Genomic DNA, 16,171 nt, shown 5'->3' on the forward strand with positions numbered 1-16,171 from the left:
ATTGTCCTGTATTTGCTTGTACATTGTTGTAGGTAGTGTGCAGAGTAGTACGCGTTACTGCTTGTCGAAACTAGTTTCAATTTCCTCTCAGGGGGTGTGTACCAATTTTAATTGGTGTAATTATGGTTATTCTTGATGCCTAATTTTGCTTGCGAGATAACCAGATAACACGTTTTAACTTTTTCTTAATCTGACTTTGACATTCTCGATGGCGTAATTCCGTTTGCATGGCAATATTTTATTATCATCTCTTTTTGTCATGCCGCCGCCCCTCGTGTACTGTGGTCATTTCATCGCTCACGCATTAGGTCATATCTGCAGTATAGCTTAGTTTCTTGTAAGTGGCTGTGAGTGAAGCTTTCTTGTCGGGTGTTGGTAACCCAGCTGACTCGTATATGGAACTGACCTCGGGCACGTATGGCCCGTATCTTTAGGGTTTTTTTTGCTTCAGTCTAGGATTGGAACTGCGTGCTTGAACATCCTAAGAATAGTCGAGGTTCTTTTGTTCCAATAAGATTTCCTGACCGGATTAGCCCACGGCCATGCTTTTTAGCCTCGTTGTTAGTAACATTATCCCATTAATAGATCTGTAGACTTAAGATGCATTGAACCTCGCCTGTATAGGTATGCTTTTATATTATCTTCCACAACCCCTGTTGTCATTTAACTTAATATGGTTCTTGTTGAAATGTATTGGAGAAGTGGTGGGTGGTATTAGTTCACCCAAGCTTCGTATTCAGTTGGTTCCCCACTGTGACGTCATGCCATTGCTAGAGGTCGGCTGTTGGTGGAATGTCGAATCGGCTCTGACTCTTACGGAGATGTCATGCTGTTTATTCTTTAAGTTTATTTAGCGGTCGTCGTTAGCAATAAAAGAACACTCATTTCGTTCACTCGTTTCCTTTGTGGCTTTCTCGTGTCGGTTGGCGGTTGTAGCGTATAGCTTTGTAAACACATGTGGTAGGAGGCTGTTTATGGACGGAAAGATTATATTTAGCGTCTCTATTTCACGATTACCGTAATAATAACCCGAGTATTCCGTACGCCAGTATGTGGTTACTAGGTGAACTTCAATGTCTGACTAAGGGGGTAGGGAAGACTGGTTTTGCAGTAGCTCTCGCTTTTTGTAGTTCATTTATCATAAATGCGTCCTTGCGTGTATACCAGTTTTTAGTTATCGCAAAGTTGAAGATTAATGATTTTACGGTTTATGGTTTTTTAAGAGGGGTTAGAATAAAACACAATTAGCATTTGGGAGCGTATTCGTATGCAAACCTACCATTAAATAGATATAGTCCCGATACAGATTGTGGGGATTACGAAGAGCAGGGAATATTTCAACAGTCATTTTCTCCAACCCTTTTTTTAATTTTATTGACTCGGAATATTTCTTCCGGTCTGTTTTTCCGTGTTTACCAAGGCCATTTCACGAATGCACCTGTACGGAAAATTTACCACTTTGTTGCGAGTCATTGTTCGTAACGAAATTGTCGTTTCCCCATTTCACAGTTTGAATCGATGGTTCATCCACAGTCTTGGAATGTAAGTGACAATGTAAGATTAAATTGCGTTTAAATTGTCTTATTGTTTGTATGATGTAGAAATCAAGTAATTTGTTTTGGTATTTTAGAGTACTTTTGGTAGTACCCGGATATGAGCCACATTACGGTCGGACAATGTTAGTTTGATCCCTAATCGTTTGTGGAGTGGGTCGCGGTAGTCCAGAGGTAGTGTGTTGTATTGCTGACCGGAGGGGCCCGGGCTCGATTCCCGGGCAAGCTTCTCTCGGCACCTGCAGTTTCACCCAAGCTATGTGATGTGTTTCGGGTACCAGATATTCCTAGGAGACCATAACCGGCACAGGGAAAGGAACCGGCCCTCCTACCCTGATGTGTGAATTTCACACGCCGTCGGGCTTAGTACTGGGTGAACCCTACCATCAACCGACCTTAGTGTTGATTACTGTGTTTATGGTTTTTTATCGTTCGTGGAAATATTGGCTTCTAAAAATTTATCTGTTCTCCCCTTAATCTCTTTAATTTTATTGACATGATCTCTCCTACCCTAGTACGATAGTTATTAGCATTAATACATTTTCAATTGCGCTGTCATCATTTCAATTGCCTTCCAATTTGTGCAAGAAATTTACGAGTAATCTGTAATAATGTATGGAGATTGTACTTCAATTGTTGGGCTCATCAAAATGTCCGAATGTAAATTCTAGAATGCTGTTCCTAATAATTTGGAAGGACACATGCGCATTAACTAGGTCAACAGCATTAGTTACAGAAATATTCTCTAGAATAGCATCACACGTGTGAAAGTAAATTCTGTAGCCCCCCAAATATTTAACTATTCCCTCCTGTTCTAATTCCTGTAATACTGTGTAGGTGCGTTCATTTCACCGAATAATAAACATTCGCAAATTCAAAATCTTTAAGAAATTGGCTGCGCTTAGCGTTATCAATGATGATTCTTTGCTCATCGTGCATTTCTAAGAATTGGGCTAACATATCGCGAGTTAAGATATTTGCGTGGACCGTTATGGTCGATCACATACGTTGCCTATCCTGCATTCCAAGAATGGATTAGCGTATCGTGATTAAAGTTCAATATTAGTTTAAACTGCATGCCAGGGATAGCTGCAGTGGAATAACAAGGTTAACATACGGGATTCACTTAAACCTCGTGGTCAACATATAGGCTGACCTTGGGTGAAACTGCGACTAAAAGGAGGAGTGGTTTGCATATATTTCACTCGTGTGCTGGCTGAAGGAACTACTCACTGCAGCGGGCATTTCACGAGCTGACATTTTTCTTTCTAAAGCTCATTTTTTTCCGTACCCAGAATACATACGAGGGTCATCCGGAAAGTAGTACCCGTTCGTGAAATAAAGACACAAAAGTAAATATTAACAAACATAAAAAATTTTATTTGAAAGAGGATACTTTAAACTACTTCTCAACATAATCTCCAAGCAAATTAAGGCATTTGTCATAACGTGTGACAAGTTTCTGTATTCCTGCTGCATAGTCCTTCGCCGCCAGCTCATTGAGATACGCGAGGGACCCATCTTGCACAAATTTTTGCATAATGCAGATGGTGTTTAACAATTTCATGAACAATTGTTCGAGAAACATTGGGAAAATGCTCACAGATGTCATCAATTGTGACGCGCCGATCGTTCCTCACGAATTCGTCAACTGAGCTCACCAGTTGGTCTGTAATGACAGACGGTCTCTCCGAACGCTCATCGTCGTGTGTGTTCCCCCTCCCCATGTTGAAGTTGCGACACCACCGCCGAACAGACGACTCGTCCATTACATTGTCTCCATACACCTCCTTTAATTGGCGATGAATATCACATGGGCGAACGTTTCTTGCATTGAGGAATTTAATCACTGCCCTCACTTCACAACTGGCGGCGTTCTCAATTTTTTTAAACATTGTAAACAATCACAGAAACAACACAGGCAATGCTAGCGTCACGCAACTTGGCTCAGAGAAGGCAGACAAGCCACTGAAGCTATCTGACCTCGTCCAGCGGCTACTCGCGTCGTCAGCACTTCATGCGGCACGAACGGGTACTACTTTCCGGATGACCCTCGTAGGTTTATATTTTCGATATAAGGGGTTCATTTTCCAACGCTATCATAATAGGTTTATACCATACTGAATTGTGAAGACTCCTCCTGTTGTCAAAGGGAAGAAATAACAACATAGATTGATAAATAAGTGATAAGTCAACCAGAATCCTGGCTCTTCATGACACAACCCATCATTCGGAATCTCGTGTTGGCGGCCCTACAGCTTGGGGCGTCTGTCCCAGTTTTCTCCCCTAGATACGGTGAAGCTGGGGCCTGGTTTGTCTGTTTTAAAAGTCTACCTTAAAGCTCTTTCTCGCCACCGCTCTTATATTTTGGGGGTTTCACTATGAATTGAAAAATTAACCATTCAACTTAAAAATACAGGTGAAATTCCAGGAGCCCACGATTCATGTGTTCGGGCTGAATGTCAATGCGTTCGTAGGCCAAACTGCCCGTCATTCATTCACACCATCACGGTGACCGAATACTGCCTGCTTGTTATCTTGTCCCGTAGAAATGAAAAAACCATAGACACAATAATCAACCTGAAGGTCAGTTTGGTAGGTGATGGTAGAGTTCACGCAGTACTAAGCCCGACGGCGTGTGAGAAAATACAGTGAATGTTCTTTCGTACATTTTTAAAATATGATCATCGCGTTTCCATTGCACGGGCCATTGCTTTGGTAATGTTTGTTGCTTGGCTCATTACTGAAAAAGGATCGTTTGGTTTAGTATTTTAATGATAGTTGAGTTATCTTGAGATCCTGTCGGCGTGTGATTTGTATGGTGATATGATTGGGGGTTGAGGCATTTTAATGCTACTTGAGTAAATTTCAACAAAAATGCTAACCACTTTTTGCTTGTGGTTGGTCTAATAAAGCTTCGTTTTTATTAGTTACATTTATGACGTATTTCTTACGCATTTTTGTTCCTTTTATAATATCTTTGATAATTCCACATTCAGTTAACCGGGTATTTAAGAATAATTAGTCTAGGACAAAGCCCTCCTTTCGGCGAGGAGTTAAGGATGTGTATCGTTTGTTATCGAGGTAACTTGGAGCGTTTCCTCAGAGTTTATCTTCGCAAGATGTGTGTGGGGCCCCGAACTGCGAAGAACCTCTTGCAGTCGTTTTCTTCGCTCACGGGCCTGCGGAGGCGTCCGGAAATCCTTGCTCATGCTTTTGTGAGCACCAGTGACCTACTCTAGAGAACCTAATCGAGCATTCTTAAAAAAACTTGCATTTTCACTCCCGTCATAACATTTTCACTCCCATCATAACCACCATCCTTGGCTGTCTTACGCACCCGAGTGCCAGGGATGGCATGACTCGAGAGGAGCATGGCTCGGGAACACCAAAATGGCTTCCCGCGGAGTTTTTCCGACTGCGCAACATGTGCTAGGTGCGACCCGCCGTCGGTCTTTGTAGCTCACCCACTCCCCGATGTTTTCTCTGTTTCCCCTTATCTCTCTCCGTCTTGCAAGGGCTTCTTTTTCTACCTTCCCGCCCCGACGTCTCTTCGTGTTCGTCTCATCCCGCCCGAAATTCCCATGCATGTTAGTAAATTCCCCTCCGTCGTCCCTGGTCGCAATGAGGACTTTCCCCGATCGCTCCCTCCCACGTCTTTCCTCCCCTCATACAATTTCACTTACCTCATCGCGCCGAGCTTCCCACTTCCCCTCTCCGCGTTTCCTTACACTCCACCTCTCTCTCTCGCTTTATGACTCCCCCCCTTCCACAGGTGAGAGATAACGGAAGGCGCGAGGCGTGGAGCCGTTGCTTACAGAGCGGGAAACCAAGCCGTTATGGCGAGGCTCCTGTCTCCTCGCGGTTTTGGCACTGTAGAGTGTAGACTCTTCTGCTCGCGTATCTTTTTCCAAATGACGTTTTAATGCTCTTTGCTCGTATGTCGGTTGACCTATTCCAGCTGGTTCGTATTTCCCCTATAAAAATATATTCATGAGGCGAAATTGTCGGCATTGGGACATTCTTTTTCTCAATTCCAAGAAACTGCGGGAAACGCTGAAGCAGTTACTTTTAACGGAGTCATCCGCTAATATGCATTTCAATGCGACAATTTAAGAGGTTAAAAATCATTCGCCTTGACCGGGATCCCGGTTAAGGCAAAGGATTTTTACACTCTGAAATTGTTGCATTCCTTATCTTGTTTCGACGTCTACCTTCTCCAGCGATAGATGGCAGCTGTTGTTGAAACACGGATGTTTGTGAAACTGCGGGAGCTGTTTCGATTGATATTCATGAGACAAAATTGCGTCCAGATGTATTACAAGGGTAAATGACGGCCAACTCGAAGGAAAGGAATCGTTCCGCGAGTCGAAGAAGAATTAAGACAATACATTTGGTGAGAAGGGTTGCACCTTGTAGTAATGATTTAAAATTTTTTTATGGTAATCCACGACACTTAAGGAAATTGACGAGGCTCTTTTTAGGATTGGTAATCGCTTGAACATAAAGAAAGTGGCCCATTGTTATAGAAGAAAAATGAGGAGTACTGGCGCGACGTAAAAATTAAGAAAATTACTAATCATTCGAGTTTAATGTTGACACGGAAGGGCTAATCGTTCGAGAAATTTACTACAGAACAATGTTACTATGTAATTATTTTTTCCTTGGACGATTCGATACCAAAGCAGTTGGAAAACAATTTTCGATTCGTCAATTATTATTATTATGGGCAGTGACGTAGCATTCCTTGCCTTATGCCCTCGTGGAGGTTCGTAGAATGAGATTTAGGCGTGTGTTAATTTTCCCTCGAAGCATATTGAATCGTTATGTGGAGGTGTGTATCATACCCACGGTGTGTGGGGTGTTTGAAAACTGTAGTAACTCGCTAATAATATTTGCCGACTTGACTGCTGTCAATATTTGTTTACAGTGTTTGCGTAAATCGTAGGAATTATTCTTTCGGAGCACTCTCCCGGCGTAACTAATGGCTTGGTAGGGCTTTGCAGGTGGCTACTGGTTGCATTTAAATCCCTGAAATGCGTTTCAGGTAGAATAAAAAAATATCGCTCATCTTATTTACGCCAGTTTTCTTGGCTCGCTATTGACCACTGCTGATAACAACTAATTTTGGTGTGTGTGGACATGCTATTAATGCTCGTTTCATCCCGCTCGATAATTGGTGTTTCTTCTTTGTTGGTTTGGATTCGACTTTCCGTGCTCGGCGGATAAGTGGGTGTTGCCCCACGCCACGTGTCTAGCATCTGAAGATGTAGACAAAAGTCTTTTTAATTATGGAGGCGGCGCCTTCGCTCCCTCGCCTTTCTTTGTTTTGCATGTCGCTTTTTCGTCGTTGGCGTGAGTGCCGTTTGGAGTGCACTCGTCATTCAGGGTGCGCTGAAATTACACTGACCTAGATTGTATCTCGCCCGGGAGACGGCGGAGGGGGAATTGCATGGCGGGTCACAGGTTCTCTCCCCCGCCCCGTGCAGTATGCTTCTCGATCCTCGTCGTTGTTTAGACCAGTTCGAGCTCAGTCGCTAATTCAACTTCCGCACTGATTTTGCCATTGGAGGCTTTAAAAAAAAGAACTGCTTACGTTAAACTTGTGATTCCCATAAATGAATAAGGTTCTCTCGGGGATAATTTTTTCGATGGGATTGTCTATATCGATCAGCGCCTGTGTTAAATAACCTGTTCATCTGGTTTTCCTGTTTTTGTGATGCCATCCCACGATCTCCCATTTAGATTAAGTTGAGAGGCAGATGTTTTGGTGTGGCGGCTATGCCGAAGTATCCAAACGGTGTTGGATTTCGGTTTCATTCTATTAAGGAACGGGACTACGAGCTAATTAGGTCACGAATGAATTTAGCCTTTAAAAGGTTTCCAATTCGATTTCCATCGCACGATATTGCTATGTTGTGTGTCGGTGTGGTACACGTGCCCTCGTGCCCACGCTAATTAGTCTATTTTGCCAAAAGCCGGCGTTGCCAGAAGATTGGTCGAATGGTGGACGACACGAAAGTCGTTTTGTATTTTGCGGTCGCTTAGAATTACGCTTGTTAGCCCTCCGAAGTGATGCGGTACTTGATACTTAAGACGCGTAGGTATATTCCTATTGCGCTGACCTAGAAACGTCTCGTTTGCACTTCCCACTACGCCGCAGCCAGTCATAAGCCTTTTTTTATCGCCTTGATACTACCGCAATTGCTAAACTTTCTCGTCCCAAAGCTCGAAGAGGGCTCTCCGTTGGCATGCAAGTAGCGCTTGCGTCGTGCGTGTCTATCCAAGCTTGATGGCAAAAATCGTTAATGTTTTTTCTCCTCTTCTCTCTTTGCACTTGCTTAGCCCTGGCTCCCAGCCACGGGTTGTGGGTCAAGAAAAGTCAGCCTCGTGTGACGTGCAATCCGTCCCGGTTTAGGGGATGGCGCTGGGGTCGATTCCTCACACCATCTCCATAGTGCACTCCTTCCCCTCAAGTTATGCCCCCCTTCCCCCCTCTCTTAATGCCCATCCCCTCCCCAATTCTCCCTCCAAAAGGTATTATACCTCCCCTCATGCACTCTCTTGGGAGGAACTCCTCCCCCTCTTCCTTGCGTCCCTTCTTCCGTTCCTTGCTCATTCCCCTCCGTTGCGGCTGTATCACAGTCAACATTGCTTACCCGGGAGCAGTTGACCTCATTTCTCTGCATTCCACTCTTAAACCTCCCCTTAATTGTCGTACAGATGTGATGGATGAGGCCTGGCGCTGGAAATTCGGATGCGCACGTTGTTTGCGAGGCTCCGCGTGCCTTCTGTTGCACTCTGCGTCTGTGGGAGGCTGATTATGTGGGTTTTTTTCTGTACTGAATTGTCGTCGCTAACCATTCCTCTGTTTTCTGCTGCGAGCGAAGTTCTGCGCACACCTTGACTGAAGCGTGTCAATGACGACATGTTTTATGCATTCATGGAGTGTCGAACCCTCGGCGTCTTTGTAAGCCTGCCCGTCGTACCAAAATACACTTCGTCATATGAGAGTTACAATAACTCGAGAGTAAAAGTGTGGAGGTTAATCGTGTGCTAACGTCAGTATAGTTTTGTTTTTTAAATCCATAAGTTGCAGGTTATGTCGTGTAACATTTGGGCTTAACACACGTTTGTTCTTTTGTTCCACGATGGGCTCGTGTTTTCAATTTTAATGAAATGAACGTTCTGAAAATTATTTTTTTAGCAATACGTAATGACGTATTTTTATTGGCATTTTTCTTTGTAAACCTTAGATTTCGCCTTATAAAAAACATTATTTAAACATGCCATGCGATCAAGTGTTGACCCATTTCCTATGAAAAGGTAGCCCAGTTTATCTTATTTGTATGTATCGATGGCTGTGATTTATTTGTTACCGTCTCATTTGTTCCCTGTTGAATAAGACACGAATGATTGTTGTAACTTAACTTGGAGAATGTTTACGTATTGATTTATGAATTCAAGTTTTTGCCACTCGTTTTTGTAGTATTTCCTTATAATCATTCCTCGGGTGTTTCTGTTTGCGCACACCAATTGGATCAGTATCGTGAAAATGAAACTCGGTTATGTTTATCTACGCATAGTGATAAGCCGAGTACCCAGCCATATGTCAAAGGAGTAAATTTCTCGGTACAGCGCATGGAATAGATAGCGCTCACATCGGAAACAGTTAAACGTTGGTTCTGTCCCACCAATTCCCGAGTTTCTCGTTGAAGCTCTTGTGGTTTAATGGCGATAATAGGGAAGATAAGATGAAAATAGCTTCAAATCACGCATGTACAATACCGAAGTCTCTATTACGATCTTTATAAGCGTTATCTTATGGCAAAGAACTTCAGAAAAATCAATTTGGTGTTGATTCATGAAGTTTAAATTTATTTACCCTGGGCTTTTCAGTTTACCAGTTTCTTTTGTTGGCTGTCTGTTCCATGTTAATTTAAACGGGATGCATGCCTTGCAAAAAGCTTTTGCTGCTAGTATCCCTTGAGAAAATCTTGGCATACTGGCAGGACCGATTAGTCTTGGTTGGGTTTGTCTATAAGCTCACCTTAGTCAAAGCAACTTGGATCACACGGCATCCTTATTACTTAACCAACTATTTCTAATGATATTCCTATTACTTAACCAACTATTTCTAATGATATTCCTAATTCGATGCTCACGTTAAAACATATGCACACGTTCGCGTGTCTTCGCCCATTGTGTGTTTTGAACTATTGGGAAACTTAAGCCTCTCTTTCATTATCTCAAGCGGTGTAAGCAGCTTCTTTCATAATCTCAAGCTCACGTGTTTATTGTAATCTCGATGTATTTGATCCTTTTGTGGGATATTTCTCAGAATTTATTATTTCATGTGCTCCCGTTAAACTGATTAAAGCATTGTAATATTTTCGGCCTAAGCGTATCCTAGAAATACACTGTGATTGGAAAAGTTCTTCAGCATTCGCTTAAATCCTGGATGATGTTTCGGAATTTTATTCAATCGCTATATCTCGGGAATAGCCCTGTCATTTTTGGCACAGGAAAAAATTAATGTTTTAAAAACGCACAAGATAGATTAGAGTACAATTTTAGAACAATGCTCATGCTGCACCCGCTAATCCGAATTTGATAAAGAGAATTTTTGATGTGTAGTCATAAGTTAAACGCTCCGCGTATAGGATAGTATTGCATGAATGACAGTGATGTGTTGCGCTAAATTGAAAAGTTTAAGTATAAAACAGCGGACATGCCGATTATAAATATCGGATTGCACGTATAGTTCTCTTGGTATTTGGAACAAAAAGTGGTGAAATTAAATAATTGTTGCGTGGGAACTTTTGATTACTGTTACATATAAGCGCTATGAAAAGAATCCAGTTTGGTCAATTACCAGTTCTCATTAAATGAAACGTAGTACATAGAATTATTCACATCCGCAAAAAGAAATACTTAAGTGTATTCGATAATATGGTAAAAAGTACTGAACACGAAATGTAATATGTTCAAATTACTCATTGCTGTTTCAATACTTGTTCAACAGTTAAAATACAAGCAGAAGATAAGATTGTGACAATATGTATAATGAAAATGCATTTACGTGCATCTTGAGATACTCGAGTGTTCGACCTTAAGGTTATCCATTCATCTGCCCAATTACCGTTTTGAAAATGCCGGTCTATCTCGCCCATGTATATTTTTTCTCGCTATTTTTCGGGCCCACTGGTCGCGATATTTTTGTTTTTCAAGCCCATGGGTCCTGAAAGGATTGAACATGGTACCATGTAACCTGTGCCGCCCTGTATAAATTATATGCGTTGCGTCTTATATAATGCTATTTAATTCATGAGGCTGCGCAACACGTATGGATGACATTCATAGTGAACTGTGGAGTTCAAGGACAAACGGCCAGGTAGTAGACTTTTAGGATGGTGGTGACGCTCCTTTCATGTTTCGTGTTTCTACTTTTTCTTCTCGTCGCCGTTCGCGCTTTATCGTTACATTGTTCTTGTCATGCTTCTCAAAACTTGACTTTAAAACGGGTTTTACTTATACATATTTGTAAGGGAATGATGGCACTTCATGAACGGTATAAAATAGAGATCTTATGCTCAAGTATTTTGTTAAAAGGTGATTTTAGGGTTTATTGGAGATACTAATTTTGGTGTGTACTTTTTGAAAATATTTTATAAATTTTTGTCCCCAGCGTTTTTTAACTTGGCTTTTATCTCTGTTTATTTTTCATTACTTGCCTTTTTCATTGGTCGTGGAATTCGTTTTATTTTTCAAAAGTTAAGTCACCAATGTTTTGTCGCATTGACCAATGTTAATGCACATATTAGTGACAATTTGGCATGGATGTTGTTTGCCAAGTGTCAAGTTAGCCAAGCCAAGCAAGTTTTAGTCAAGGGTATCAGTTCAAACAATCTTGGTAATCTTTGTGTTAATTTTAAAGGTGGTCCAATGGATGTTTAAAAGGTTTTTATGTGGGAAATATTTCTTATTTTAAAATATTGGGCTAGGATTTATCATTTTTCAAAAGCAACTCCCACGCCAAACGTGTTTAATAATCGAGAAAGATATTATAATATCTTGCACGAGGCCAACAGGTCAAAGTCATCGACAGAATACGGAATAAGAGCTGCTTAAGAGCATATCAGTCGCCTTCCCGGGCTTGTGAACGATACCATTTTATTCTTTTTGTGTTTAAAATTGTGACCGTGTAAGTAATCCGGCTGATTCTTATCTTTAGTGCTGATATATTAGATTTGAAAACCAATGGCGTCTATTATTGGATATTGCACCACAAGTTGTGAAGTTTTTGTGGTAGATGCACAGTATTCGAGTCATCTAAAAGCTACTAAAAAAAGTGGTTATCTTTTTCTAGTCATTTGATTTGTACATTTTATGTGTATTAAAATTTCTAACTCTGCGAGATATTTCTTTTATAATCTTCCCTCATAGTTAATTATAATTGTTAGCGTCATGTGCCCCATAAAAAATGATCGACTTTAAAGGGTTTTAGTGGTTAAACGAAATGATCCTCTTATATGTTCACGTAATACTTGGGCGTCACATAAATTCGATGTGTGTGAAGTGTTTAAGCTAGACCTTGGCCTTGGATATTCCCATCGTGATTCAGAATTTTTTATTGTGTTATGAATGAGTAGTGGCGGGGAAGCGGTCGAGGCGAATTTCATTTACGCTACTCGGAAGCTATGCTTCATCGTACGTCATGTTTTTTTCTCGGTAAGAAGATTACGCTATCCCGGTTTGAAGGGCAAGAGGAAGAATTGTCGTATCGTTTGCCCATGGTCATATGCTCGCAAACACCCGGAAGTAAACCGAGTAGTCCTGCTGACTCGCATCTTAAGCAGATGACCAGTGGCGGTTTTTGGGAATTATCTATTTCGGTGGTTTGCTGAATTCGCAATCTGGCATCGGTCCTGCCACGGGAGCCAATTTTCTCTTAACTTTCATCAACTATAGATGTGAGGATAATATTTGTTGACGGTATCAATTGCGTTCAGTATAGTTTGTTGTTACTGAGGGATAATAATACTCTAAAAGATATATATGCAATAATTAAATTGCGGCGAATCGGTAGTATCAAGCGATTGGAATATATGGAAACGAAGTCGTATTAAGGACGCATTTTGGTCTCCAGATATCTTATTAAAGACCGCTATGGTAAAGCGGCTAAGAAAAATTCACTTTAGGGAGCATCGGATTGTGTATATGGAACTTAATGATGCTGTTATATGAAGAAAACGATGAACACCCAATTAGATTAGCAGAAACACAATTTATAGTAGTGCTAATTGAAAAATCTTTTAAGTTTGTCGACGGTTCTTGGCTAACTTTTTTGAAATTTTAGCATAACAGTATACATAACCCATTGGCAAGGTTATATATATATATATATATATATATATATATATATATATATATATATATATATATATATAATCATCGATTGCGGTTACTTCTAGAGTATGTTAACGAAGATTGCCACTGGTTTCTACCTTCGACTAACCTTCAGAACTCACCGTTTTCATGTCTACCATTATTTCAATCAGATACTTCGACCAGGGTAGTTAATTCTGTTCAGTTTTCTCCCTCAACTGCCTTCGAGGAGTTACGTAGGAAATGCGTCAAATGAAACGCTCCTATTTTGTTCTGTTTTTTTATTAACTATTGTGCCCTTTGCGATTTTTCATCATTATTTACTCCGATTGTCCGTTTGATCGCCATATAGTTCTTCAGTTGTGTAATATTTGCATTGGTTCCAAACTTTCTCTTTCTATCTCAGTATTTCGAAGTGTTGGTCCGAAATATATCTCTTCATCTAATTTTCGAATTTCGAGGCTTTTGTGGCTTGTGCAATTTCTCCTAATGGTAGAATTCCATGGCTTTTGCTATTTTGTTGCTTCCTCAACTTTTCTCGTAGCTTATGACCCAACTTCCTATATATACCTACCCTGATTTTGGTTTTTGGAAGGACGCTATGAAGTCGGTCGTTTTTTGTTTCTAGCGGTGATAAAAATTCCCATTTTGTAATGGACAGATAATAAACGTTAAAGGCCACGCTTTAGTCAATTTTTTAAAAATCCCCAGGTGTTGCCGGTTGTAACCTAATTTGTCCAGGTATAGCAATGCTCAAGTCTTCGTTCGATGCTACTCGTTGCATGATTCTACGTTCCACGGACGGACAAAGGAAGCGTCCTTCGCATTGGAATCCGGCTTGTATTTTTCTTTTGGAACGCTGACGCCCTACGTTTTTTTTCCCTTTCGGCTGCTTGCCCCAAGGTCAACACGGGAAGGACAGGGTCCTTGGCCGAGCCCTCGGATTCGCGAACTGCTTGGTAGAATTAGTTAGTTCCCGAATTCAGGTGCCCACCCGATCCGTCTCTGCGACCTTTCTTGCGATTTATTTAGTTTGCTTTATCAAAATGTTTTTAATTTACTATCGAGAGAAGGGTCACTTGTGATCGAAGTTAGTTATTTTTGCGCTTTATTTCTCGCCAATTCTTCGAGTTAGCCTTTTCGGCGTGACAAAAATTTGGCAGAGTTAATCGATGGTGAGTGTGGACCTTCTAGGTATTGGTATTCACCAGTTTGCTCCGCACGTAACAAGAGGTGAATTAGATTCATTCCCTAGCCCCACGCGCCATGTTTTTATCCAAAATGATTTTTTTGTTTGAAGAATCTTGTTCGTGAAACTCGAAATTGCCTTCTGACATTTGGTACCGCAATCTAACAAGACCAGAAAAATGTCATACGAAAACGTTACTTATCTGAGTCAGGCTAGTTTTTTTCCATGGCTTGCTTGGCTCTTCGTCCGCTATAAGTTTCTGAGAAGCCCCATATTTTATGGTTTACTTCAATCCCGTTCTTATTTTAAAATCTTGGCATGTAAACGTATTCCATTAAATAATTTATTCTCTTAAAATAAATTCAAAAATCGCCTGCGGGCACTATTCCCCAAGGTGTCGAAGATGTTGTGTGTGGAGTTTGCGGCTCTCTTTCGAACAAATCTCCATATGAAAGAATCCTGCGATTCGGAACTGTTGGCTGTGCCATTGTGGTAATCATACACCCGTTCTTCGCGACCTTGATCCCCCCATTGTTAAGGCGCGGTGTCTTTAGGGATCGTCCCAAGTCGGAGCAAATAAGTTTTGAGGAACATTTTACGTTCGTAAGAGACTGACTATAATCAAGTTTTAAATTACGCGATTTCCTTAATCTCCATGAGCGAATCTGTTAAATATAAGTGATTCATATCATGAAGGTCTGGGAATCTTGGTAATTTTTTACTGTTATAATGGAGCAGGTCTCTACATCTTTGTTAGCCGAGTTTGTGCACCAGTTTTCAATGGCTTGCATTGTTTTTCTTCCGTTTGAAGACCGTGGATAACCTTATTGGAAAATGTATGCTTGTCATTGGAGTGCGGGATTTCCGGTTACTGCAGCATTAAAGTGATAATTGTTGGGGTGTATTATTATTATTGCATGCATAATGGCTTTTTCGTCTTTGTCGGCAATTAAAAACTTTTATTTAGGCAATTTAACTTATTTTACTTTTAATTAGATATATCGTAGCGATAAATTCAGTATTCCGGGTCGGTCGTTACTTAGCGGGACGGTTGTACCGGAAGAGGTAAGTGTACCGTGTTTATTATGGAGTCGGTGGTGAAAATATGCATCGTTTTAATTTATGGGTCGCACGCTATCGATCAAGACTACATATATACTTGTACAGAATATTGGAATTCATGTTTATCGGCAGGACTGTTTTAGTGTTATTATATACCCAATTCTTGTACCTGTTAGAGCATTTTTATTGCGATTGATCGATGGGCATTAAAGGTGAGGTTCTTGTGCAACGAAAGCAGCATATACGTGTATAATTAATTTGCCTCTTGAACCAATTGGCCACACGACCATGCTATGTCGGTTAAGGCGAGGTTATTTTCCTTTATTCAAGGTCATGTCCATATCGTTGATCACTGTTGAATGTGCTATTTTCTTTTCTGTTTTATTAAGCCATTAATGAAATGAGATGTCGACCTCACAGCTCCATTAACAAATTTTCCCCTCTTGATTACAGATGGGTCGCCGAGGATTATCCGGAGCTGAAGCAGCTCCTAGACAATGGCATCCTCCATGAATATGATACGAGAAGGTGAGTTGCTCTATCATTCGTGGGCTATAATGCTAAATGTTATGTATAATCCTAACTTCATACTTCGTTTGAAAATTGACTTTTTAAAAATATTGAATCCTATTGTGGGACCTCAGCGGCAAAATTAATTAATGACTGAAGAGTGCATATTTTTAATAATTGACGATATGCTATGCTGGTTTATGAATATTTTATCTTTGGCTGCATAAATTTATCCAAAAATAATGCTGAGTCTCACAAGACTTATGTGGAAGGTATTTTTTCCTTGATGCCCTCAACTAATCATTTATAATTACTGTTGTCTTATTGCTTGAAATGTTTAGTGTAAGTTGATTTATTTAATGTGATTGACTGTATCCAGTGATCTGAAATTCGTTTTGGAAGTCGTTATAGTGTTTGATGTGGAAGGAGCTATAAGTGATGCGTTAAAGTATGCTTTGTGTTAATTTCA

At 40.7% G+C, this 16,171-nt stretch overlaps 1 protein-coding gene across 2 annotated transcripts in view; it reads left to right on the forward strand.

The window, feature by feature from the left end:
* gpp (DOT1 like histone lysine methyltransferase grappa) overlaps positions 1–16,171 on the forward strand; it is a 72,510-nt gene that overhangs the window by 11,110 nt on the left and 45,229 nt on the right. For both annotated transcript variants that reach the window (XR_011703665.1, XM_071598634.1), the window contains exon 3: positions 15,646–15,720. Coding sequence is in view for 1 of the 2 variants with exons in the window: in XM_071598634.1 (XP_071454735.1) it covers positions 15,646–15,720 (75 nt within the window). In the remaining variant the exon portion in view is untranslated. The remainder of the gene's footprint in view (positions 1–15,645; positions 15,721–16,171) is intronic.

Source organism: Hetaerina americana, unplaced genomic scaffold (assembly GCF_022747635.1).
Source record: "Hetaerina americana unplaced genomic scaffold, ioHetAmer1.1.p SCAF_10, whole genome shotgun sequence".
NCBI classification, from domain to species: Eukaryota; Metazoa; Arthropoda; class Insecta; order Odonata; family Calopterygidae; genus Hetaerina; species Hetaerina americana.